The sequence below is a fragment of the Portunus trituberculatus genome, chromosome 3, assembly GCF_017591435.1.
Source record: "Portunus trituberculatus isolate SZX2019 chromosome 3, ASM1759143v1, whole genome shotgun sequence".
Taxonomy (NCBI): Eukaryota; Metazoa; Arthropoda; class Malacostraca; order Decapoda; family Portunidae; genus Portunus; species Portunus trituberculatus.
Genome location: NC_059257.1, coordinates 8,059,896 through 8,087,754, shown reverse-complemented (window position 1 = coordinate 8,087,754; position 27,859 = coordinate 8,059,896). Strand labels below are relative to the sequence as shown.

The following is a 27,859-nucleotide window of genomic DNA, read 5'->3' as shown; positions in this document are numbered from 1 at the left end:
TCTACTACGTAACCTAACCTAACCCCCCCGCAAAAAAATACCCCCTTTAGCTTATAAATAAACCTCGCATGGTATGAAAAAAAATTATTAATAGAGACCTTCCATCCGTTCTACCACTTCTCCACATACTACTACATAACATACCTAACCTAACCTAACCTAACCTAACCTAACCTAACGTAACCCCCAAAAAAATACCTCTTTCGCTCATAAATGCCCGCGAAAACCCAACATGGTATAAAAAGTAATAGAAACTGTCCATTCATTCTACCACTTCTCCACATACTACTACATAACCTAACCTAACGTAACCCAAAAAAAATACCTCTTTCGCTCATAAATACCCGCGAAAAAAAGAGACTAAATTCGTGCCTTAACCTTCCCTCTCTTACCAACAGGACGGGTTATGAGGCAGCGTCTGTCAGATTTGTGGCCGAGGACTTGGATGTTGACTGCTCAGAGAAAAACTTCATGATAACAGGTAAGGGTGAGGGAGAGAGAGAGAGAGAGGCGGGGAGGGGAGGATGATTCACTCACTGTATGTACGAGTTGATAGCAAATGCAGCGTCAGTAGTAGTAGTAGTAGTAGTAGTAGTAGTAGTAATGGTAGTGGTAGTAGTATGGTAGTAGTAATAGTAAGGAGGAGGAGGAGGAGGAAGACAAAAATATTTAAAAAGAGAAGGAGTCATTAAGTGGAGAAGAAAGATAATGAGGAGAAAAAGAAGAACAAAAGCAGGAAGGAGGAGAAATTGAGAGTTAAGGGTCAGGAGAGATCAAAGAGGAGGAGGAGGAGGAGGAGAAGGAGGAGAAAGAGCGTGAGTGTTCTTATAATAACTTCCATTTACTTTAATATTACAGAAAATTAACACACACGCACGCACACACACACACACACACACACACACACACACACACACACACACACACACACACACACACACACACACACTGGCTACAAGAATGGTTCCAGAATTTGAAGGGATGACATATGAGGAGAGACTAAAGGCTATGGATCTACCAACCCTGGAACAAAGAAGGGAGAGAGGGGATCTGATACAAGTTTATAAGTTGATCAACGGAATGGAACAAGTGGATAATGAGAAACTGATCCTGAGAGAAGAATATGACATTCGAAGCACAAGATCGCATAGTAAAAAGCTGAGGAAGGGAAGATGTCTGAGAGATGTTAAAAGATATAGTTTCCCGCAAAGATGTGTTGAGACGTAGAACAGTTTGAGTGAAGAAGTGGTGTCTGCAACGAGTGTGCATAGTTAAAAAAAAAAATTGGATAAGTGTAGATATGGAGACGGGGCCACACGAGCGTAAAGCCCAGACTACAACTAGGTAAATATAACAACTATGTACACACACACACACACACACACACACACACCAGAAATAGGAAAACATAAATGGAATAAATAGATAAAAATATAAGATAAGATACGTAGATTGATAAAGTATAGATAGAAACGCATGAAATAATGGAAAATAGGCGAAATTGTCAATAGAAGTAATGATGATGATGATGATAATGATAATATTAACAACAATAATAATAATGATAATAATAATAATAAATGAGGTAAGTGTCTGATTAAACAAGATAGCAGGTCTCTTCCTCCCTCCTCCTCCTCCTCCTCCTCCTCCTCCTCCTCCTCCTCCTCCTCCTCCTCCTCCTCCATAACCCCCCATGAAAGGTTATTAGCCTCGCATTCTTGCTTCTCAAGGTCATGGCGACCACACACACACACACACACACACACACACACACACACACACTGCAAGTTTTATATATATATTTTTTTTATTTTTTTTTTATTGATGCTTCATTTCATTCTCTCTCTCTCTCTCTCTCTCTCTCTCTCTCTCTCTCTCTCTCTCTCTCTCTCATATATTATCTATTCATCTGTTTAATTTTTTCACCCGCTATCTTAAACAACACACACACACACACACACAGAGAGAGAGAGAGAGAGAGAGAGAGAGAGAGAGACTTCCTTACTCCGCCCCTCCCTCCTCTCATCCTTCTCCTGCCCTCCCCTCTGCCTTCATCGTCCACATTCTTACTACTTTTCCTCACCTCTCTCTCTCTCTCTCTCTCTCTCTCTCTCTCTCTCTCTCTCTCTCTCTCTCTCTCTACATTTATTCCCCTGATATGATAGCTTATCTCGTAAATAAAAAGTGAGTTTGTGCATCTTTTATGTTCCTTTATATTCACCTCTCCTTTACTCTCACAAGTCAGTCATTTTATTTGCCTCCTTTTTGTCTTTCCTGCTTCTATTTCCCAAAGTTCTGGCATGGGGTGATTTTTAAGGGTGTTTTGGGGTATATAAAGAAAATTCTCAAGTGTGTAGGGGTATTTTAGGACATTTAAGACATTCCATTTGTCCTTTCCTTCATACATTTCCACAGATCTGGTATGGGGTATTTTTAAGGGTGTTTTGGGGTATATAAAGATGTTTTAGGGCATTTTAGGACATTTTAAGTGTGTTTTTAAGGGTTGGAATGCATTAGTTTTCTCTTCTCCCTGTATTTTCAAAGATCTGGCATGGGATGGTTTTTAAGGGTGTTTCGGGGTGTGTAGGGGTGTTTTAGGGCATTTAAGGACATTTTTAGTTCTTAACTGCTTACATTTCCAAAGATTTGTTCCACTGTTCATTTTAAGGATGTTTTGGGGCATTTAAGGACATTTTTAGGTCAAGTTAGGTCAGGTCAAGTGTAGGTCAGGAAGCTTTGCCTTTGTCGGCTCTTCCCTGATGTTTCTTGTCTTAATTCTGCTCTGTCCGTCAAGTTCTTCCACTGACTGTTGGAGTGTGTTGGTTGTCTCCTGCAGTTGCCTTAGATCAGTCACCTTCACCCACCCTGGCAGGTTTTGAGATATAGGAGTGTTTTGGGGTGTGTACAGGTATTTTGGGGCATTTAAGGGTGTTTTCAGTGTGTTTTTAGGGGTAGGAATGCATTGGTTGTCTCTCCTTCATGTAATTCCCAAAAATCTGTTATGGGGTGATTTTTAAAGGTATTTTGTAGGATATAGGGATATTTAGGGTGTTTTGGGGGCATTTAATGGCATTTTCAGTGTTTTTAGGGGTAGGAATGCATTGGTTGTCTCTCCTTTATGTAATACCCAAAGATCTGTTATGGGGTGATATTTAAAGGTATTTTGTAGGAAATAGGGGTATTTTGGGGAATATAGGTGTGTTTTGGCACTTAAGGGCATTTTTTGTGTATTTTAGTGTATAGGAGTGTGTTGATTGTCCCTCCAAAGATGTGTTCCTCACCATCACCCCCTCCCTCAGGCTCCAACAGTGGCATTGGTCTACAGGCAGCACTGGAGGTGGCCAGGCGGGGCGGTGTGATTCACATGGTGTGCCGCAACAGAGAGGCCGCCACCAAGGCACGCTCTGAGATCATCACCACCACTGGGAATGATGTGAGTGTGGCGATGAAGGGAGAGGTGCGAGAGGAGAGGGAAAAGTGAAGAGGGTGTATGGAAGAGGGAGAGGTGAAGAGAGGGTGTTGGGAAGAGGGAGGGTGAAGAGGGTGTATGGAAGAAGAGGGAGAGGTGAAGAGAGGATGTTGGGAAGAGAGAGAGGTGAAGAGAGGATGTTGGCAAGAGGAAGGGGTGAGTATGGATGGATGAAAGAGGTGTGAGAGAGGGAGAGGTGAGAGGGATGAAGAAAGGAAGGAGTGAGTGTGGAGGGGAGAGGTGAGTGTAGAGGGGGTGAAGGAGAGGTGAGAGAGAACCCACAAAATCTACCAAACCCTTTACAAAAACCCACAAAACCCTTTAAAAACCCTCAAAACCTACTGAAACCCTTTAAAAAACCCTAACACACACAAAACCCTTTACAAAACCCACTGAAACCCTTTTAAAAACCCCAAAACACACTGAAACCCCTTACATAACCCACATAGACCCACCAAACCCTTTAAAAACCCCTAAACCCTTGACAAAACCCACCAAAACCTTTAAAAAAAATAAAAACCAATATCTCTAAACCCAAATCCCATTTCAGAAAATCCATCTGCACATCATTGACCTTTCCAAGCCCCGAGAGGTGATCACTTGGGCACAGCAGTTCGCAGCGCAGCACGAGACTCTAGACGTCTTGGTGCACAATGCTGGGTGTATGGTGCATGAGAGGAGGATCGACGAGGATGGTGTGGAATGTAACTTTGCTGTCAATACTCTAGCTGTCCACATCCTCACTGTTACCCTTATGCCACTCCTGCAGAGGTGAGTGTGGAGAGTAGTGAAGGGAAAGAGGATGGGTAGAAGGTGGTTGTGGAAAAAGCAGATAAGGGAATGAAAAGGATACAAAAGGTTGATAAGGAAAGGTGAATATTAGTGGATGAAAAGGAGATAGGAAAGGTTGACAGGGAAAGGAAAGAAGATCAATAAAAATGGATTGTGGAAAGATGAGATTGGTAAGTTAGTGAATGAAAAAGATAGGTAGGTGATGTTGGTTGTGGAAGGAGATTGATGAAATTAGTGAATGAAAAGAAGATAGGAATTGTTGATAGAGAAAAGAAAGAAGATAGATAGAAATGGAGTATAGAAAAATGAGATTGATGAAGTTAGTGAATGAAAAAGGAGATAGGTAGATGTTGGCTGTGAAAAAAAGATAGTTAAAAATTAGTGAAAGAAGAAGGTACATGAAAGTTGGTTGTGAAAGGCGATAGATAGATAAAGCTTTGTGAAGGAAAAGATAGGTAGACATTAGTTGTGGAATAAGGAGAAAATAGATAGATAGTTAATGAAAAGGAGAAGATTTGGAAAGGTTGGTTGTGGAAGAAAAGAAGAAAGAAGCTTGTGAAAGAAGATGGATGGATAAAAGTGAATAAAAATGAAGAGATAGAGAAAGTTGATAAGGAAAGGAACGGAGAAGATAAATAAAAGTTAGTAAAAGAAGAAAATAAACAAGTTAGTGAAAGAAATAAAATGGATAAAGATTAACTACCAAAAAATTGAGATAGATAAAAGTAAAAGAAAATGAGAAAACAAGAAACTCAGTCGTCCTTCTAAGATAAAACTTGTCAATTTAATCTCGCTTAAGTCTTCTTGCCTAACCACCTGAGTCACTTATCTCTCTAAGTAATGTCAAGAGGGTACAAAGGTGCAGTACATAAGAGGCTACAATTGGTACATAATATTCTGTAGTAGTGTTTATTTTTTTTTTTTTTTTTTTTTTTCAGTACAGTAGCAGGAAAAAATATGATAATTTAGGTTTTGTTTGGACTTAATGTTGAGCTTTTTTTCTGCCTTCATTGTTTATTTTTCACTATTCAGCATCTTCATTATTACTTGTGTTCATCTTTTTTTTTTCTATCTTCATTACTATTTTTGCTATTTTACATCTTCATTACTACTTTTCTCATCTGCTTCCATCTTCACTGCATCTTTTTATTATTCTGCATCTTTATTTTTACTTTCATTCATCATTTTCTTCCTTCACCACTAAAGAACAATGTACATTTTCATAATTACTCTTGTTCATCTATTTCTATCTTCATTACTATTTTTTTTTTAACTATTCTGCATCTTAACTACTTTCATTTATCATTTTCTTCCTTCACCACTAAAGAACAATGCACATTTTCATTACTACTTCTGTTCATTTGTTTCCATCTTCACTGCAATTTTTTCAACTACTATTTCTTCTTCATTTTCTATCTTCACCACTAAACAACATTTTCATAATTGCTTTTTTTCATCTGTTTTGATCTTCATTACTATTTATAACTATTTTACATGTTCATTATTACTTCCCTTCATCATTTTCTATCCTCATTACCAAAAATAATTCTATGGTGTGTTCTGAGAGACACACACATAAGCGCTACATTGATCTTGATTTGGTCCATATTGTTCTTTAGTTTTGATTCTGTAGCTTCATTATTTAGTTCAAGAGTGGAAAAGATGCATATTCAGGTTTCATTTGGACTAATAATTGCTCTTTAGGGAAACAAAAGGGAGAGGAGAAAAAAAAAAGGAAGTGGTTTTAAAATTGTTGCTTTTTAGGGAAATGAAAAAGGTGGGGAAAATAAGAAAAAGAAACGAAAAGAGGAAAGTGAAGAAAGGGATGGTTATAAAATAGTCGCTCTTTAGAAAAAAAAAACGGAGATTGAAAAAAAAAAAATAGAAAACTAAAAGAGGAAGGTGGAAGAAAAATGGTCATGAAATAGTTACCCTTTAGAAAAACAAAACAAAAACGGAAATTGAAAAAAGAAAAAAGAATGAAAATGAAGAAATAAATACCTGACCACTTGTTGTTATCCCTTCCCCTGCAGGAGTGAGGAGCCGCGTGTGGTGACGGTGAGCTCTGCCGGACTGCTGTGTGTGAGGCTGGACCCGCTGGACCTGATGCACGCCAACATGGAACCTTTCACCGGCAACCTTGTGTACTCGCAGAACAAGAGGCAGCAGGTAGCTAGTGGTAGTAGTAGTAGTAGTAGTAAGTAAAATAACAAAAATAAAAGTACAAATTGACAATGGAGAAATGATAGCAAAAAACAAGGGCTTTCATAAATAAAAGTTGAAAAAATAGCTTAGAAAATAATAATGATAATAATGGTAGCAAAGAAAAATAGGATTATATGTAATTTAATATAAATGAGTTCAGAAAAATTACTTAGATATAAAATAATAGCCAGAAATTTAGTAGTGCATCTTAGTAAAAATAAAAATATCTTGATATAGTAATAGTAGCCAAATATTTAGAAGTGTGTTTCAGTTAATTGAAAGAAAAAAATAGCTTAATCGTTTTCATACTGGGACATATTTTTACCTTGAGATTTATGTACAATTAGACCATTTTATTGACATTAGGAAGGGTCTATGGAGGTCAGAAGATTAATGGCCATAGTCTTCACTATTTAAACCCCTTCAATACTGAGACACATTTTTTACCTTGAGATTTGTGTATGATTAGACCATTTTATTGACATTAGGAAGGCTCTATGGAGGGCAGAAGATGAATGGCCACAGTCTTCACTATTTTAATCCCCACATGAGTTTCCAAAGCTGTATAAAATCACCAAATAGTCACCAGAAGGAATATGGAAACATGTCATGCTACTGAAGTGGTGAAATAATGATAGCCAAATGTTTAATGGTGTGGCTAATTTTCCCTATTGTGTTTCAGGTTGTAATGACTCTGTGGTACGCTCAACACTACAACAAGGTTCACTTCTCCTCCATGCACCCTGGCTGGGCAGACACACCAGCCGTCCGCACCTCCATACCACAGTTCTACGAGATGGTCAGTTCCGCCATACCACCACCACCACCACCACCATTGTTTGTTTGTTTACACCAATACTGTTTAAGATGGTTTGTTTTGTACCACTGTTTTGTTAACTTCTCTATTTTTGTTACTATTTTTTAACTATTCTAAATTTTCATTACTATTGTCATTCATCTGTTTCTATCTTCATTACTATTTCTATCTATTTTTACATCATTATTTGTTAGTTCATCTGTTTCAGTCTTCATTACTACTTTTGTTCATCTTTTTCTATCTTCACTACTATTTTTACCTATTCTACATCTTCATTACTACTTTCATTCATCATTTTCTATCATTACTATTTTTGTTGACCATTACGTCCGCCCATCAGATGAAGGACAACCTGCGCACTCCAGCCCAGGGTGCGGATACAGTGGTCTGGCTGGCCATCTCCAAGGCAGCCCTCAAACATCCCAGCGGTCTCTTCTTCCAGGGTGAGTGTCTGGCCTGACCTCAAAACCCCACATGAGGATTAACAGATGTAACAAGTTCTTTAAACATAACAAACCTCACATTTAATAAACTATAATGGTGGAGGTTGAGAGAACACACACAGGCACACATACACACCCTTCTTTTATGAGTAAAGTCAATCTGGTACAGTCTAGAAATCATACAAATGAAAAGCATAAAGCAAAACCCATACACTTGTGTTTTCTTGCCTCACAAAGCACATCCATTGCAGACCGAGAGCCACACACACATGCACACTCACACACACTTCTTTAATGGGGAAAATTAATCAGATGTAGTTTATAGAAATACACAAACGAAAATCTCAAAGCAAAAAACCACGCACTAGTGTCTCCTTGTCTCACAAAGCACACCCATTGCAGATTGAGAGCCACACATCCACACACACACACACACACATGCACACACACTTCTTTTATAGAAAAATTAATCAAATACAGTTTAGAGAGAGATACAAAACCAAAATCATGAAGCAAACCCCACACGCAATTGTTTCCTCATCTCACAAAGCACACTTATTGCAGATCGAGAGCCAGTGTCCACCCACTTCCCACTGGCATGGACCAAATCATCCATAGAAGAAGAAGACATCCTCATGAACAACATCCAGGAGATATACAGCCAGATATACAACAAGGTGATGGCTGGTGCTTCTGTCTCTCCTACCACTGAACCACCACCACCACCACCAGCATCAGCAGAACCACAAGCTACTGATAAGGGACAAGAAGAGGAGATACTGCCACACCCTCTCGCTACTGAATCTGAGGCAGCAAAGTTTCCAGTCCTGCCACCACCGCCACCACCAGCAGAAAAAATCGTCCCTGTGAAATCTGAGGTGGAGGTTGCGGAAATACATGCACCACCACTTGACACCAATGAGGACACCAGTAACGACACCAGTAACACCAGTGAGGAGCAAATGGTAGAGCGAAGGGAAGGTGAAGGTGCCAGTGAAGAAGATTCAAGTGAGGAGAACAATAGTAAAGATGCCAAACCAGCTGTAGAAGAGAGAGAACCAGCTGAAACCACAAAACCAGAGGAAACAAAAGAAACGAAGGAATCTGAAGCTATTTCCTCGCCTCTTGAAAGGACGGAAGCTACAGGGAAGGAAACTGGAGACAAGAAGGAAGAGTTGCAAGATGTTGGTGATGATTCTTCTTCAGCGTCTATTGAGCAAGGGATTCCTGAGCCATAATTCTGTGTAGTCATAATCCTGTGTATGGTAGGTTGTGTTTTTGTTAAGTTGTAGTTGTTGTAGTGAATGCAGTGACCGGGAAAGACTGATGTAGAGGGTATGTGCATGTAAATTCAACTTTAACCCCTTCAGTACAATGTCGCATTTCCTTATTCATTCTGCTTACTGTTTGGTGAATTTATACAGCTTCAGAAACTTGTATGGGGATTGAAATAGTGAAAACTGTGGCCATTAATCCTCTGATCTCCATAGACCCTTCCCAATGTCATTAAAATGGTCTAATTATACGCAAAACTTCCATTTCCATATTCATTCTGCTTACTATTTGTTAATTTTATACAGCTTCAGAAATTTGTGTGGGGATTAAAAGTAAAATAGTGATAGCTGTGGCCATTAATCTTCTGACCTCTAGAGACCCTTCCTAATGTCAATAAAATGGTCCCATCATACACAAAACTCAAGGAGGAAATGCATCCTAGTACTGAAGGGGTTAAATAAAGGTTCTGTATTTAGTTGAGGGATATAATTGGATACATACGGAAAAACAAATTATCCAAATCAAAAGAAACACGGTAGAATAACAAAAATAGTAAATGAAGGTATAGAATAGTTGGAAATAGTCATGAGGTGGCAGAATAGCACTCAAAATAGTCGTGGAGTTGTAGAATGCTTAACAAAAATAGATAAGGTAATTAACAAAAAGAAATTAGGATAGAGGATAAGAAAACAAAACACTGGTAATAATGGTGTCTGGTGGTGTTTCCCAGGTGTTGCAGAGGTGATACAGTAGTAGTAGGTGTTAGTTGTGTGTGTGTGTGTGTGTGTGTGCGTGTGTATTGCTGTATGTATCTACAGTTCGTATTCTTAAACACTTCTGCGCTTCATCTCCGCTATTTCAAAAGGCTTTATTTAAATTGAGACAAGTTTTTTAAAGGTGTTTTTACATTTCTAGAAGCAGAGTGACAGGATTTCTACATTATTAATTGGAAAAACCCTCTTCAAAACCCAGCTAGTCATCTCTGTGGTCTTGGAAAGCAGTCGTGGTGAGAGAGAAGAGGATTTTAGAGTACAGGCCTTTTTTAATACAACACAAGAGTTTTTAAGCGTATTTTATAGTTCTACAGGCAGAGCGACAAGATTTCTGCATTATTAACTGGAGAAACACTCTTGAAAACCCTGCTAATAGGAAGTGTGTGTGTGTGTGTGTGTGTGTGTGTGTGTGTGTGTGATCACCAAGCCAAATGTATGTGATGTGGTGTGCCTTGAGGCAAGTCTTTGTGTCCTAGTCAGTCTTCTCAAGCAGGGACCAATGGAAGTGTTTGAAGGGGGCTAACATAATGGTTGATCTTTTAACTCTATAGCACTAGGAGAGAACTTATTGATGATTTTGAATTAAGGTGTAGGATTTTTATAAGGAAAAGTATTTAATCAGAGGGTAAATTGTAATGGTGAATCTTAACTCTAGCATTAGGAAAGAATTTATTGATTTTGAGTTAGTGTAGAATTTTTATAAGGAAAAATATTTAGAGGGTTAAATGTAATAGTGAATCTTAACTCTAGCATTACGAAAGAATTTATTGTGGTTGTGAGTAGTAAAGTGTGGGTTTTATCGAAGGGAAAGGATTTAATTAGACGGTAAAATGTAATAGTCAATTTTATGAGCATTTATATATTAGGGAAGAATTTTTAATGTGAATTTTGAAAGTGCAGGATTTATATAAAGGAAAGCATTTTAGTTATGGGGTAAATGTAATGGTGGACCTCAACTCTAGCATTTATATTAGGGAAGAATTTCTAATATGAATTTTGATAGTGTGACATTTTTATAAGGGGAAATATTTAACTAGGGAATAAATCTAATGTTTGATCTTAACTCTAGCATTTATATTAGCATTTATATTTGGGAAAGTTTTAATGAGGATAATTCTGAGTGTCAATATTTATACTAGGGAAAGCTTTTGATTAAGGGAGAAGTCTTTGGTTGGGTGATAACTAGCATTTATATTGAGAAAGGTGGACTAGTGATGATGTACAGGTGAGGCACTAATTCACCCCTTCAGTACCAGGACACTTCTTCATATTCATTCTGCTCACTATTTGGCAATTTTATACAGCTTCAGAATCATGTGATAAAAATAATGACGACTCTATGCATTAACTCTCTGACTTCCATTGTGACCTCCATTGACCCTTCCTAGACCCTTCTGGCCTCCATAGACCTCCATATTATATCCTTCTGGCTTCCATTGACCTCCATAGATCCTTCTGACTTCCATAGACCCTTCATAGACCCCTCTGACCTCCATAGATCCTTGTGACCCCATATACTCTTCCTAATGTCAATAAAATCATCTAATTACACCCAAACTCAAGGTAATAATGTGTCTCGGTACTGAAGGGGTTAATGGAGAAATTTAAGGTTCGATGTTAACTCTGGCATTTATATTAGAGGTGGACTAGTGATAATGATGTACAGGTGAGGCAGTAAGGTGGCCAACACTCTGTCTGCCTTGCTCTGCCTGTCTGCCATTATTCAGCCTGGGAGTGTGTTGCGTCTCCCCTCACAAGTCACGGTAACTTTAAACTTTAATATAACTTTAGTTTTGTTAAGTCATTCCAAGCTTTCTTCAGTAGCATCTCTCTGTCTCTTCCCTCATTTATGTTTGTAAGTTTGGGTGAAGATCAATTGATTCATACTAGATTATTATTATTGATTCATTTATTATTTTATTTTATTTTGTTTAATTTTTTTGTCTGGAATAGAATAGTTTTGTCTTTTCTTAAATTTATGAATGCAAAATTAAAACTACTCACATGAATTTTTTTTTTTTTTTTTTTTTTTTTTTTTTTTTTTTTTGTCTGAAATATGAGTTTTGTTTTCTTGAATTCATGAATGCAAAATTGAAACTCGGAAATAAACATCGTCTCCCAAATCTTAAGAAAAATTTCATCTATAGGTACTCATAACATCTGGAGTTTTCAATAGATTTTCATTAGGAACCCAATTAGTTTGTCTCATAAGGAACACAATTAGTTCGTCTCATTAGGAACCCAACTAGTTTCTCTCATTAGAAACCCAATTCAGTTTGTCAATGGAGATTCACCCGAGTGTGATTTAGAGACCTTCCTACATAACGTGGCTGTGGATTCATGTGATGTTCCTTTCAAAGCTTATACTGAATAATGTGTCTAGGATAAGAATTAACTAACATTTCCACTCACTATTTATGCACTAGTTAAATTTTTAATCCTTTTTTTTCTATTCTCATACATTCCATAACATTATAAAGGGCATTACTAATCTTACTGTCCTCTCATGGTAATGGAGAGAATGATTAAATGTTGCACTCTGATTATATTTGAAGGGACTGCTGTATATTAGCTAACTCTAGTAACCTTTTAGGGGAACTGGCAAACAAGTGGACCTTTTTTTTTTTGCTATATTTTTTGTTGCCCTTGATCAGCTTCTCTTCATTAAAAAAAAAAAAAAAAAAATCTTGAGTGAACCATGTCTGACTGTATGTATGTGAACCATGTCTGACTGTCTGTATATGTTAAGTGTAGCTTGTAGCAGCGTTCCTACAAGCACAAGACATACCAGCCGAGCATTTAGACTTGTGAGAGACTGTGCAACGCCTGGGCTGAGAACCTTTGTACTGTGAGAAATATAGAACCTGAAATGTAGTGAACCTTTGTACTGTGAGAAATATAGAACCTGAAATGTAGTGGTCATAATAAATTAGGGGTAACTTATAAGGCCATATTAAAAAAATGCCTTGTTCTCTCATCACAACAATTTTTCAAGGCCACAAAGATGACTGACTGAGTTCTCAAGACACTTTCTCCTTTTCATAAATTAGAAATCTTAACAGTTTATCACCAGAACCATAAAAATATCCATAAAAACATGAGTATCTTCAACTGGAGCCTTTGGAAAGCAGTGATGGTGAGAGAGCAAAGCGATTCATAATACAGGCCTTTGTCATAAGGGAAATAGTAATAATAATTTTATGTACCCTGGCTGTATATTTTATCGTAGCATTGTAGTGTAGTATAATTAGTAATAAAACTATGTAGACTCCCTGGGCTGATAGTATTGCAGTGAGGACATTTGTAGCGGTATCTCTATAGTCAGCCTAGGTAGATAACAACCCTTGCCTCATTTATTCATTGCATTTACTTTATTTTTTTTTTTATGTGCGAGACAACCAGCCAAGGGCAACAAAAAGTGTTAAAAAAAGGAGGCCCTCTGAGGCACTGGTCCCCATTCAGTAAAAATAAAAAGGTGACTCCGTGGCTGGTATAGGAGTCATCATGAGTTTATTCCTCTGAGCAGCTTGTAAATGTTGTGTGTACATAGTATTTTGTAAGGTTGTCAGATATTAAACTGTACTCTCAATCTTCTGTTCCTTTTAATGCATGTGGTGTAGGTGGTGAGGTGTACAGTGGTGATGGTGATTGTTGTAGTAGTAAGAGCAGTGAGAGGGAAATGAGGTGGTGGTGATGGTGATTGCAGTATGAGTAGTGATGGTGAAATAAGGTGGTGAAAGTGATAATTGTAGTAGTAGTATCAGAAGGAAAAAGTAACAGTGGTGATTGCAGTAGTAGTAAAGAGTAGTGATGGAGACATGAGGTGGTGATGGTGGTTGTAGTAGTGGTAACAGTAGTGATGGAGAATGAGATAGTGATAGTGGTGATTGTAGCATAAGTAACAATAATGAGAGGAAAATGAGTGGTGGTAGTAGTAGTAGTAGTGATGGGGAAATAGTGGAGTTGAGTGGCAGGTAGTACTTTGAGTGGAATTTAAGAGGCACATCACCACTTCAGTATTGTGACATCATATTCTAAATCAATACCAGCGGGATTGAAACAGATGCATTCAATGGTAACTGGCTTATATTCAAAAATAAATAATATAATCGCTTATTTACACCTAACAGATTGGAATATTAACAAGGACAAGGTTTGAGTGTGTATTTCTGTTCATTTTCTTAATCTAAACTGACATGGTAACTCTGAAATCACAGCCATAAATCTCTCTCTCTCTCTCTCTCTCTCTCTTTTCTTTTATTTCTCTTCTTATGATTACAAGGATTTATATTTGTCTTTCTCCTATTTCTCCTTTTTCTTACGATTACAAGCATTATTTTTTCTTCTCTTATTTCTCCTCTTTCTTACAAGCACAAGCATTTCTTTTTCTGTCTTTATTTCTCCTCTTTCTTACCATCACAAGCATTTATATTTTTCTCATATCACCATCTTTTATTTGGCATTTGCTCATCCTCCCACTCTCTCACCACTCCCTTATCTCACCACACCACCCCAGAACACACCAACAACACCCAAATCTCGCTAACATCACCCCAGAACACACCAACCCCCCCCAAATCTTGCTAACATCACCCCAGAACACACCAACACCAACCCAAGTCTCACCACATCACCTCAGAACATACCAACATCCCAAGTCTTCATGACATCACCCCTCCTCCTTGAACTTCTTCCTGTACATGGCAACGATGTTCTTGAACTGTGCTGGAGTGCGACACAGGAGGATCATTGGGAAGGGGAAGAAACCAATGTCCTTGAGCTCCTTAATCCTGGCAGCCGTGCGTTCCTCTGAGTACTGGAAGACTCTCATGCAGGACCTGGAATGGTGGTGAAGAATGGTGAGGGAGTGATGGAAAGGTTGGGTTTGTTAGTTTTGTAGTTTGAAGAATGGAGAAAGGAAATAGGAGAGAGAAGAGAGGGAGAGCAAAACTAACACCAAATAAAAGATAAATTGGACAGTTATTCCTCTAAGCATTACTACTACTACACTCACTCTCTCTCTCTGGTGTCTTTTCTTTCATTTTCATCAGTTTACAGATCTCCTTTCTCCTTCTTTCTCTTTTTTTCTTTCATGAGTATTTGCTATTTTTCATATCTCTCTCTCTCAAGTAACCCTACAAGCCTCACATGATCTCCTGAGCAGTTATCCCTTCAGCGTAGAGAAGATCAAGGATTCGACTGAACTTGCTAATGTGGAGTCTCTTGAGGATCTCGTTACTCTCAAACTTCTCCTCCAGCAGGCTTGGCTCACAGTGGAGACGCTCGGCCAGGTAGCTGAGGAGAGACTTGTGGTTCCCCAGTAACTCCTTCTCACTCTGGTACCGCTCACAGAACCTGCCAGCCGGGACGTGGTAAAGTGTGGGAGTAAGTAAGGGTATTCAATGAGGCTTCTTGTTAAGGTATTGTTATTCTGGAGCTGTGTTAGTTTATTATTATTTTTCTTTTTTAGTTTATTTTGTTGGTTTAGGGATATAAATAGTGACAGTTCTTCCATGTTCGCCAAAGATGACATTCTTGAGTTCTTAGTTTAGTATTTTTTTTCCAGTTTATTGTTTTAATTTATTGTTTTTAGTTTACTTTGTCAGTTTAGGAATATAATTAATGATGGAGTTCTTCCATATTTACCAAAGATGACTAATTCTGAAGTTCTATGTTAGTTTAGTATAGTTCTTAGTTGATTGACTGACGGTTTAGCAGTTAAATCAGTGACACAGTTCATCCTATCTAAAAATTCATTGAGCTCTTTTCACATACACTCAAGATCACCATTTCTCTTATTCGTCTAACTTAGTACATGGTATAGTCAGCTGAGACCTTCAAATAGAGCCTGAGTCAAGTAAATAGTATGATAAAAAAAACAGCTCATTCGGTCTTATAATACACTCACTGACCTATTTTTTTTTTTTTTTTCCTTTATTACTTTATTATTTATGCTACTGAGTCCCTCCCACCTGTCTTTGTTCTATTACCCATCATTCTAGGCTGCTCCACCACCATCCCTTACATTAAAAAACAACTACCAATGTTTCTGAAGCTACACCAGTTTTTAGGACATTTTTGTATACCTTTAGTGACACATTAGGAATATTTCAACATCATGGCGGTAGAAACACTCGTACAAACTTAGCTAATCATCTATGTAGCCTTTATCCAACTTGTCTTTACTATATTACTCATAATTTTACTCATCACTACCACCTGCCTTCTACTCTATTACCCAGCATGTGAGTCACTCCCACCTGTCTTCTACTTACCCATCATTCTCCTAGTTCCTCCTACTTGTCTTTGCTCTATTTCCCAGCATTCTATTTGAGTCACTATCACCTCTCTTCACCCACCACCCACCAGTCACACACACACAGCCCAGTAACCTACCTGTCAAATATCTTGTTGGAGCAGCGACACATCCAAGGCCTGAGTGCAGTGTAGCCAAGGTAAGTGGCACGACGCAGCCTCTCCTCTGCATTCTTCAGGGAGTATTCAAACACCCACAGGTCCGACACGATGTCCTCTGGTGACATGCCATACTCTGTGGTGGTGAGGTGTGGGCTGAGAAATTTGCAAACATGGTGAGTTTGTGTATTGCTGGTGATTATCTTTGAAGGAGAATAAGTTTGAGAAAGATCTGAAGAGAAATAAGTTTGAGAAAGACCTATTTTATCCTACAAACTCTGAATGGGAATGGGTTTTGAGGAAGATTTATATTTTCCTACAAACTCAGAAGGTAATAGGTTTTTGAGAGAGACCTATTTTTCCTGCAAACTCAAGCTAATATTAAAATGTTTCAGTGCTTCAACTCAATTTTCAAGAACCCAGTGGAAATATACAAATTTTTAAGTGTGGACAGACAGTAACAGACTCTGCATCAACAGGAAACACCAACCAAGAGAGCCCAGCCAATCATCAGTGGGAGTGGAAATGAGTTAAAATGAGGGAGCAAAACCTGAGACATCCAGCCACACCTTGCCTTGCCTTGCCCTGCCCTGCCTTTGTGAGGGTGTTAGGAAAGGTACAAGGGCATTAGGGAAGGTACGAGGATGTTAGCCAATCATCGGTGGGCTCGGAAATGAGTTACAACAAGGGAACAAAACCTGAGACACCCCATCACACCTTGCCTTGCCTTACCCTAACCTAACCTACCCTATCTAACCTGCCCTGTCCTGCCACATCCCTTCCTATCCTACCTTACCCTACTCCGCCCTCCTACTCACGATGGAACATGTCGATGAAGGAGTCGATGCGTTTGATGTTGAGCAGGAGTGTTCTGTGAGGCTTGCCAACCTTCTCGCTGAACAACTCCACCGGCACCTGAGAGAAGTAGAAGTAATCCCTCTAGTTTATTGCTTATTACTTACTCACACTTCACTTGTACTCATTTGTGTTGCCGGTAAATATTGACTGAAATTACTGGTCTGTGTAGATTGATATAAGGAAGGCAAAAAAGGTGGTCGATCAATATAACAAAGAGAAAAGGTGAGACAGATTAATATAACTGGAAAAAAGGTGAGATAGACTAATATAACAGAGGAAAAGGCGTGATGAATTAATATAATGAAGAGAAAAAGGTGTGATAGGTTAATATATCAAAAGAGAAAGGTCAAATATAATTATATATGAGAGAAAAAGGTATGATAGATTGTTATATTTAAGAGAAAGGTCAGATTCATAAAGCAAAGGTCAGATAGATTAATATATCAGAGAAAAAGTCAATCAAAAGAAAAAAAAAAAAAGATCCATATAAAAAGGATAAAAAAAACAAATGACATTCCAGCAATAGCAACACCTTGAACCCATTACCTTTATTCTCTCGGCCAGGTAGTAGATGCGGTTAGGGTGGTGAGGGAAGTTTGGCGCCTCCTTCCTGAAGTGTGCCTGGTAGGTGTTGATCTGGCCAAGGCGCAGCTGACAGAAGCCCAGACCGTCGCTGTGCTGCCGGAACAAAAATGGCTCCTGGATCTTGCGTAGCTTCTCTTCAAGTACGTCTGCAAAAAATATTGTGTTGTCGTAGTTTTTTTTTTTTTTCAGGGGGCGTTGGGGGGCCTATATCGACTGAAAGTTTACTTGAAGAGTATGGGAAGCGCTGTTGTTTTGATGATGATGGTTGTTTGTGCAGTAATTGTTTGTTTTTTAATGTAGTTGTTTGAATGTAGTAGTAATCTAATTGTTTTCATGTATGCTTCTCTGCAAGTGCTTCTGAGAAATAATGTTGTTGTTGTTTATGTAATAGTTGTTTTAATTTAGTAGTAATTCATAATGATGTAGTTTGAATAATGTAGTAGTTTTAATATACAAGACCAAACAGATATCCAAATTCTTAATCCTACAGTCCAAGCAAACAGACACATCCTTGTATCCTACACACCCAGACACACTCAAGTCCTTAAATCCTACAGACACCCAAACAAACAAAACACTCCTATCCTACATCATTCACACACCTGCATCCTAGCCAAGTATCCAAACACACAGTCAAATCCTTTTCATCCTAGACACACAAATACACTGTCATACAGTACCCAAGCAAACAGACAAATCCTATCCTACATCCTTCCTATACCTACTTTCTAGCCAAATATCAGAAGAGAGAGACTCGTTCTTTTATCCTACACACCCAAACATACTCCTTCCATCCTACATCCTTCCCACACCTGCATTTTGGCCAATTATCCAGACGCTCAAATCCTTTCCTTTCTTGAATACTAAAACATAGGTACACTTAACAAATCCTTTTATCCTACAATACACAAACACTCTTTCCATCCTACATCCTTCTCACACCTGCACTCTGGCCAATTATCCAAGGAATCCTGTGCACTTGCTCCCCACCAATGCCACACTGGTGAAGGATGCGTAGGTTGCTAAGGATGTCCTGCTCTGGGACACTGCAGGATATCAGGATGTACTGCGCGTCCTCGTGGGTCATGCCAAACACATCCTGCAGCATCCCCATGGCGGTGTCCAGGGTGTCTGACTAAGGATGAAGGAATCTTTAGGACTTTAGGACATTTAATTCATTTCATTTTCAAGTTATTTAGTTTTATAGTCAAATTAATGCTGGGTGTTATTTCTAAGCCTTTGAAAATAGATAGGCCTACATTTTAATTTTACAATTGTATTTAACCCCTTCAATACTGAGACACATTTTTACATTGAGATTTGTGTACAACGAAACCATTTTATTGACATTAGGAAGGGTCTAAAGAGGACAGACGATTAATGGTGACAGTCTTCACTATTTTAACCCCTTAAATACTAAGACAAACTTTTACCTTAAGATTTGTGTACTATTAAACCATTTCATTGACATCAGGAAGGGTCTATGGAGGTGAGAAGATTAACCACCACAGTATTCACTATTTTAATACCCTACTTAAGTTTCAGAAGTTGTATAAAATCACCAAACAGTCACCAGAATGAATAGGAAAACACGTCATGGTACTGAAGACATCAAGCTACTTTCATTTTCTATCCTTGTTCAGTTTGAAAGATTTACATTTTGTTGATCTTACTATTTTTTATTTATTCACTTCATTTATTGGGTTCATTGATCGTACTATTGTTTATTCATTTATTTGCTAAGTTAACGACAAGAGTGTTACCTGTTCAGTGTGGTGATGGCGATGTTCCTGCTGGGTTTGTGGACACCAGTGTCTGCCCTGCAGGTGGTGAGAGGCCCTGCCTGCATCAAAGGTGGGCTCTCAGTATATTATATCTTTTGTTCATCATCATTTTACATCCATTCAATTCTTTCATCATATCAACACAATTTTTCTACCTCTTAACCCCTTCAGTACTGGGACACTTTTTTACCTTAAGACCATTTTATTGACATTAGGAAAGGTCTGTGGAGGTCAGAAGATTAATGGGCACAGTCTTCACTATTCTAACCCTTCAGTAGTGGGACACATTTTTACCTTGAGATCTGTGTATGATTAGACCATTTTATTGACAGCAAGAGTGTACACAAGTCAGAAGATTAATGGCCACAGTCTTCACTATTTAAATCCCCACACGAGTTTCTGAAGCTGTATAAAATCACCAAATGGTAAACAGAATGAATACTGAAACACATCCTAGTACTGAAGGGGCTAACAGCATGACTCCTCTCCCATACAGTCCACACACACTTACCACCCAGGGCAGTCCTCAGGGTGGTGGAGGACCTTGCTGGGCGGCACACAGTGGCGAGAAGACACACACATGGTCGCAGAAGTTGAGTCATGTTTGTATGTCGGACGCACAGCTATGTTGCTTTCCTGGTCATGGCATTGTCTCTCACTGAAGGTCCTACCAATCAGCTCTTTGTTGTGTTGGTAAGTTGGTGTTTTATTTGTGGCATTTCAGCTTCTTGTCTGACCTGGAAGAATGTACTGTTAGCATTGCCTACTCACTTATACACCAGGCAAACTGATTCCTTAACCATGGGTGATCTACAACAGGCAAAGGCAGTAATAGTAGTCACTGGTTAACTAATGCATCATCTTGTACATGTATCACTTCTTGCACTAATTTGCTACTATGCATAATATGAAACTTTCCTTTAAGAGGATAACAATTATCTATCACTTTCCACTTTCCAGCTTGCAAGAATTCAACAGTACAGACATTGCTACCCTAGAATGAATGAGCTTCAAGACACCACTACAAAGGACACTGCTAGGGAGCATTGTCTTTGCCACCACCACCTGTCATGGCTACAACTAGAGGAGTAAGAAGCCAGTGCCTGCACCAACCAGACCAGCCTCCTGCCTGCCTAGGACACCTTCACACTGATAAGGACCAAGTGGCTTCCCTTAAGCTTCCTGAGTACACCATTTGGACTAGCCGGCCAGCATCCTGCCTGTAGAGGATGACCCACCTCACTACTGAAGAGCACAACAGTGCTATAAACAAAAAAATCAATACCAAAAAGATTTAATATTAAAAGTATAAATTTGAACTAAACGGGCAAAACTAGTTTTTGATAAAAGCCTAAAACTGTATAAATGCATAAAATTGTACTAAAAAAGGCAAAACTAGCCTAAAAAACTGTACTGTACTAAGTCGAAAATACTCCAAAGACACTCTGGAGATTTTGTAGTAGTGTAGCAATTATTAAAGAAAAGTACGGGTTCCCAAAAATATCTTTATTAAATTCTATTAAATTCTCCATCACAAAATCTCCGGAGAGTCTTTGGAGTATTTTTGACTAAGTACAGATTTTTGGCTCCTATTTTTGCATTTTTTAGACATTATTTACAATTTTCAGGCCATTTGTGGGCCATGTATCCTCCTGTGCAGTGGTGAGGTAGGCAGGGCATCCTGGGCACTGGGGCGGCAAGATGCTGGTGACACCAGTGCAGTCACTCAAGAGACTTACTGGTGACTCCACACCACACCAATGCAGACAGTGCTGGTGATGTACTTTGTTGCCCCATCACAAGCCTGTTGAGGAAGAGACAAGAATACAAGTTAGTTGGTCGCCATCAATGACAATGTAGATTACTAAAAGTTCTAAAGCAGCTTTAAGATACACATTGCTTTCTTTCCTTTGGGATTCCTGGCAAGGCACTAACCATACATCCCACTGGACAAAGTATCCTAAATGTATCAGAAGAGAATCACATGTTAACACTCACTCACTTTCCCTCAGCGCAAGACACCAGGCAGCAGCAGCAGACCCTTTGCATCACACAATGGCACTGCACCATTCTGGAAAGACACACATCATCAGTGGCATGTCTGGCAACACTACTGACCTCACCTCAAATACCAGGGTAAGTAAGGTACTGAGCCTGTCATACAACTCAACAAATCATCAGAACTAAGGAAACGAAACTCTCCAAAAACAACCAACATTACACAAATTACTGACCTTATCTCGTGTATCACCACCACTTACTTTTTTTTTTTTTTCCATAATATATATCAGTCTTATTTCACTATACACCATATCACTAACCAAACCTTACCTTCTCTGGGGGTTTAAACCTAACTCTGATACACAACCAACAACATTATACAAATTACAACCTTATCTCGTGTATCATCAGCACTAATGTACACCAAAGTCTTATTTCACTACATATACACCATATCACTGACCAAGCCTTACCTTCTTTGGGGGTTTTACAGCATATAGGAGCGGCAGCAACAGTCTGCACAGGGGTGTGTCTGCAGGTGTAATGGCTGTGGCTGTTGGTGTCTACGGTGTGAGGCAATGATGACTGGCTTGCTACATCCGTGCCTCCTCTGAACTAACACGCACGCATTCCAAAACATTTCCTTTGAGTGGTGCTGAAGCCTCTATCCTAACTGCACTGTTACATCCTCATCCTCTGCCCTCCTCATACTATACAGCACCATGAAAATAAGGATGACCCCTCCCAAACCGATATCTTTACAGTCTTTCACCATAATCCACGTAACTTTTCTTACCCTTCCCTTCATGTAAAACTTATCATGGAATAATTTGAACCAATACATGCCCATTGTAAATTATATATAACGTTGACAAGTTTTTGAAGATTTACCATTTTAAGAGAGAATGAGCTAATGCGCTGTGACACCCACACGTGATGGACTGACTGCCAATGAGGAATGCTATTAGGTGTTCATTGTGTTCATTCATGTGTGCAGTCACATTACTTGTGCACACATGACCATGTTTTTTAGGGGAGAATATAAAACGTACTGATTTGCAGGCACTGTCCTAATAAAGTTGTCTCTCTAGCTCTCCTTGCTTCCCCATCACAGCTCTTTCACTCAGCTGACATGACATGGAAATGACAATATGATAACCCAAACTAACCTAACCCTAACTTTATCCTACCCTAACTTAACTACATAACCTAATTGAAGCAACACACACCACTGCTGTCTTCCTCAGAGCTATTCTGACCGATAGCATCGTTAAGTTATGTTAGCTGGGTTAGATTAAGTTAAAATTTGGGTTAGGTTAGCTTTGGTTATAATTTCATTCTCACGTCATGTTAACTGAGTGAAAGAGCTGCAAAGGGGAAGCTGAGAAATTAGGAGAGCTGAGGGATGACTTTATTATGACAGTGCTGATTTGTGATGGAAACAAAATATAGATTCATTCAAAACAATTTTAAAACTACCAGAAAAAAATAAATAAATAACACATTCTTTGTTGATTTGTGATGGAAACAAAATATAGATTAATTCAAAACAATTTCAAAACTACCAGAAAAAAATTAATAAATTACACATTCTCCTAATGAGGCCATCCCTCCAGCTCTCTTTGTTTCCCAGCTCCCCTTCAGAGCTCTTTCACTCAGCTGACATGTCACATAAATGAAGCCACACTATTGGCCAGAAGGGCTCTGTTCCCACCACTTGCCACTGTGTGTGTGTGTGTGTGTGTGTGTGTGTGTGTGTGTGTGTGTGTGTGTGTGTGTGTGCATGGTATTGTATTAAGGTGTTGGATACCACTGACTAATGTGCAATAAAAGGTTAGTGAAGGCATCAATTTTGATTTTTCCATACCTTTCTCTCCAATGGAACTCATTCAAATGAGGATCCAAAAGATTTCCTTGAGACCCATACATAGCCTTAAACTTCTGTTTAGCTTTTCCCCAGTACTTTTCCGCCCTAAATTTCTGTTCAGCTCTTCGCCAGTATTCTTCCACATGGTTTGTAGAGGCACCAGTGTTAGGATCGACAAAATCACCAGAATGGTCAACTCTATGGTGGATGTAAGGTGGCTGGACATCAATTTCACCAATGCCATCGTAGGAGGCCAACCCATCAGTGTGAATGATGGAGCCAGGACGGACATACTGTTGAATTATAGGAAGGAGTGTAGCTGCCTCTTTATTGGGAACAAATACAAGGAAGCCTTCCTGGGTGGAAGGACAAAATCCCCCAAAAACCAACCTTTCAGGAGTACCATGACCTGTTCTGTCTCTCCGTCTGGTCACGACAGATTCATCCAGCTCAATGATGAGATTTTCTCCTCCAATCATTATGGGGTTTTGTATCAAATGATGAGAACAGACATCTCTGAAATACTGGTACCATTGTCCCACAGTATTTTTGTTCACTCCTGTGAGATCCTCGCATGTTTTGTTTGAGTGGTCATAAGCCCAACAAAAAGCCAGTTGCACAAGTTTGGATAGGGGCAACCTTGACTTTTCCCAGAAGGATCCAGAGCGTATAGATATACAATTACCCTTGTGAGACGGGCACCTCCACACTGCTCCGATTCGTCGACCACACTTCACTAAAGTCAATTCCCTACCACAAATACAGCACTTTGGAGCGGTGCGCAAGATACAATTTTGTTGTTTTAGGAAGGCGTAAGTTGCTTCCTCATCACGAGTGATGTCCGCAATTAAATCTAAACTCATCGTAAAACCAAAAGGTAACCCAAGGGCATAAGAACCAATTAAAAAGTGAGAAAAAAAAAGGGCAACTATTAGAGTCAAAGCTCACAGCTCAATGTAACAAGGAATTGTGACAAAGCGATGGGTATGGATGACTTCATTCAATAGTTTCAACATTAAGTGAGAGTTTGGTGAAAGACTGTAAATTTACGTCACTTTAAAAACAGCTCACCAAGCTAAACTGACACACGCTCAACGTCACTCTCACTCAGTCCCCTTGAGCCAAAAGTGCAGCCTCAGCAGGATACAGTCAGTCAGTCACCCCTAAACCTAAACAGAGTCAGGAACCCTCTGAAACACAACAAACCATGTTACACAAAATACAACCTTATCTAATGTATCACCAGCACTAATATATATCAGATTTTTTTTCACTATACACCATATATATCACTAACCAAACCTTACCTTACTTTTTTTTTCACAGCTTACAGGAGTGGCAGAAAGAGTCTGCACTGGGCCATGTCTTAAGGTGCAATGGTCACGGTGTTTCTGTGTCTGCGATGTGAGGGCAATAGTGACCAGGTGAGTGGCCTGCGTTAGTCCTAATATAGTCGTCCCTCCAGCTCTTCTCGTTTCCCGGCTTCTCCTTCACAGCTCTTTCACTATCTCTGACATGACTTGGCAATGAAAATATAACCAAAACTAACTTAACCCTAATTTTAACCTAACTTAATCAAACTATTGGTCAAAAGGGTTCTATGAAAGACGTATTGGTGGTGTGTGTCGCCTCAACTAAGTTAGGTTAGTTTTGGTTATCATATTTTCACCCCACGTCATGTGAGTGTAAAACTACCTGGAAACGAGGAGAGCTGGAGGGATGTCTATATTAGGACAGTGCCCGACAAGCCACTTACACAGGCTTCCTCTGAACTAACACGCGCGCATTTTAACACAATTCTTCCGTGTGGTGCTACAACGACTGATTCACCTTTAATCTGCCTGCACTGTTACTCACATTCATCCTACACACTATGAAAACATGGATGTCACCCCAAACTTCACATCACCTCCATTCACCCAATCACACGCTTTCTCTGAGTCTAGAACAACTACTTTTCTTCCTCTCACTCGCCACAAAATAAATAAATAAAACTCACCCAGCTCTCTCCAGTCCACGCGCCAACCACTCTATTCCTCTCCCAACACTCCATCCCTCTCACTCTCCCATTTAACACTACAATACAAACTCCGCATACTGTGTCCACTCATGAAATCCCTGGTGTCCTTCCACTTATTCCTTACCTTATATCCTTCAGAGATTCCTTGGGCTGGCTCTGGCTGGCTCGGGTCCACTGTTGTGCTGATGTGCACCGAGAAAATGTGTATACCGAAATGCCGGGACTTTAACTTCGGTGTCATTGGTGTTTTACGTATTAGTTATTTCTGTTTAATTCTTTATCAGTGATTTTGTTTCCAATATAAAAAGTATATATATATATATATATATATATATATATATATTTTTTTTTTTTTTTTTTTTTTGTCGATATATGTTTTGGTATTACTATCTTTCGGGCATTGTCCTAATGTACACGTCCCAGTCCAGCCCGCTCTCATCGTTTTCCAGCTCACCCTTCGCAGCAACACCAAGTTTATTTGACGTCACATATATGAAGCCACTCTATTGGTCAACAATTAATATATATATATATATTAAAATTTCTTGATTTATATCATCCTTCCCGATTCTCATAAAATATAATAACAATATCATACAGTACGTTATACTCGCCGCAGTGAGAAATGGCCGACAGAGCCAGGGCGTACAAACCACGGGAACTCCCATAGTAGTGCCACATCTCCACAGTCCACAGTTCAGTCTCACAGATCACCGGTCAGCAGTCAGCTCTCTCTCTCTCTCTCTCTCTCTCTCTCTCTCTCTCTCTCTCTCTAAATACTTATATAAAGGTGACACGCCCTATCGGCCGTTTCTCACAATTTTCTCGATACGGCAACTACAATATTTTTTTTCTTTCTTCTGTTTAGCAAAGAAAAAGTACAAGTAGCTGTTATTTTTAAAAATTTTGTTCGTAATCCTTTCACTCGCGGGCCGCGGCCACCACGCTGACGCCTGTCGCCAGAAAAGTTACAACTTGTAAGTTGAAAGAAGCCAGTGTCACTCAGTGTGTGTGTGTGTGTGTGTGTGTGTGTGTGTGTGTGTGTGTGTGTGATGGCAGTAGGATCACTGTCACTACAATAGAGTCCGTCTACTCTAAGATGACACCTGTCTCCGGCTGAGAGATTTTTGTCATTTTAGTTTTGACTGTTGCCGCCAATTTTTCTGGTAGCAGTGCAGCACCGGCCACCGAGACCAAAACTATAATGAGGTTTAGCAGAGGAAAATAATATATATGACACTAACGTGATTTTTTTTTTTTTTTTTTACTGTGTTTTTTGAAAGGAAAAGAACCAAAGGATTTTAACCCAGGCTAGGTCCCCAGAACACGACCTGCCTACTACTACTCCACTCAGCCCGATTTTTTTTTTTTTTTTTTTTTTGCCATCACCCTGCCGTGGGTGATTCTTATTTGATCTATTTTTTTTTATTTTGTTAATTTAATTTAAGATGATTTTTTATTGTAATTTATTTATTTATTTTGTTTACTTATTTTACTTATTTTTAAATATTAACATTATGTACATCACACTTACTTTCATACAAATATTAACATTATGTACATCACACTTACTTTCATACACGCTTCATTCATACAGGGATCCTATACCTATCTCAAACTATTGTCCTTTTGTCAGGGCATGGGGAAGGGAGGATAACTCACAATCACACAGCATCACTACGTATTGCATATACACATGAAGGAAAACATTCACATTACATCACGCAAGACTGATATATATATATATATATATATATATATATATATATATATATATATATATATATATATATATATATATATATATATATATATTTATATCACATATATTTACAGAGTGCAAAATAGATAGCATAATATATACACATAAATCATAACTCTGATTAAATTGGTCTCAGTCAGGTAAATCATCAGTCTATCGACCACGAGAGGCCGTGACTCTGGCAATACGCTGCCAAGGGCCGCCTCTCCTCACGATAACGCACACAGTGAAGCAGGATGTGTTCGACAGAGAGGGTGACATTACAGGTGGAACACTGTGGTGGGAAGGTGTTGACTATGTAGGGGAGCATGTGGGTGGGGAGGGTGCAGCCCATCCTGAGGCGTGCGAGGACCACCTCCTCTCGCCATGTGGGGCGACTGGAGGAGGCCCACTCGCCCAGGATGGGTTTGATGGTGTGGAAGTGGAGGTTGTTCCAGTGACTCTGCCACAGGAGTTTCGCTGATGATTTAACAACTGAGAGACATGACTGCAGATCCCGATGGAGGTTCCACGCTCCCTCGAGCTCTGCAGCAGACCGAGCTAGACTGTCAGCCTGTTCATTCCCGCGTATACTGGAATGTCCGACTCGTACCCTACATGAACCCTCTTTTCTTTTTTTATACCTTGTGGGCTTTTCACGGGAATTTCTGGGCTAAAGGGGATACTTTTTGTGGTACCTCCTATCTCAAGGCCCACCCGCTACGACTTTGGCAACTTATATAGTAGCACTGAAGGTGAAAATGACTGATGCTGTGCTCCTTCTGGTACCATCAACCATCTTAGTGATCTTTCTA

The 27,859-nt window shown here is 39.2% G+C and overlaps 2 protein-coding genes across 8 annotated transcripts in view; one reads left to right on the top strand and one right to left on the bottom strand.

The window, feature by feature from the left end:
* Positions 1-13,364, top strand: part of LOC123510386 (dehydrogenase/reductase SDR family member 12-like) — a 31,235-nt gene extending 17,871 nt beyond the window's left edge. For both annotated transcript variants that reach the window (XM_045265505.1, XM_045265513.1), the window contains exons 3-9: positions 399-481; positions 3,300-3,433; positions 4,020-4,240; positions 6,295-6,430; positions 7,149-7,265; positions 7,624-7,726; positions 8,291-13,364. In XM_045265505.1, the coding sequence (XP_045121440.1) occupies positions 399-481; positions 3,300-3,433; positions 4,020-4,240; positions 6,295-6,430; positions 7,149-7,265; positions 7,624-7,726; positions 8,291-8,964 (1,468 nt within the window). In that variant the 3' untranslated portion in view covers positions 8,965-13,364. The remainder of the gene's footprint in view (positions 1-398; positions 482-3,299; positions 3,434-4,019; positions 4,241-6,294; positions 6,431-7,148; positions 7,266-7,623; positions 7,727-8,290) is intronic.
* Positions 13,365-13,842: 478 nt separating this feature from the next.
* Positions 13,843-25,570, bottom strand: LOC123510360 (transcription termination factor, mitochondrial-like). Of its 6 annotated transcripts, none has more exons than XM_045265482.1 (13): positions 25,428-25,513; positions 24,591-24,680; positions 21,890-24,473; positions 21,414-21,486; positions 21,155-21,219; positions 19,927-20,152; positions 19,395-19,474; positions 18,574-18,766; positions 17,593-17,777; positions 17,007-17,103; positions 16,171-16,324; positions 14,923-15,129; positions 13,843-14,612 (listed from the first exon to the last, which is right to left on the bottom strand). In XM_045265482.1, the coding sequence occupies exons 6-13, from the start codon at positions 20,015-20,017 to the stop codon at positions 14,444-14,446; spliced, it is 1,176 nt and encodes a 391-aa protein (XP_045121417.1). In that variant the 5' UTR covers positions 20,018-20,152; positions 21,155-21,219; positions 21,414-21,486; positions 21,890-24,473; positions 24,591-24,680; positions 25,428-25,513; the 3' UTR covers positions 13,843-14,443. The 6 variants fall into 6 exon arrangements, with proteins under 6 accessions (XP_045121417.1, XP_045121427.1, XP_045121407.1 ...); XM_045265492.1 differs by having other exon boundaries at positions 21,418-21,486; XM_045265472.1 differs by lacking the exons at positions 21,890-24,473; positions 24,591-24,680 and having other exon boundaries at positions 21,035-21,219; positions 21,418-21,486; positions 25,428-25,501.
* Positions 25,571-27,859: the final 2,289 nt, after the last annotated feature.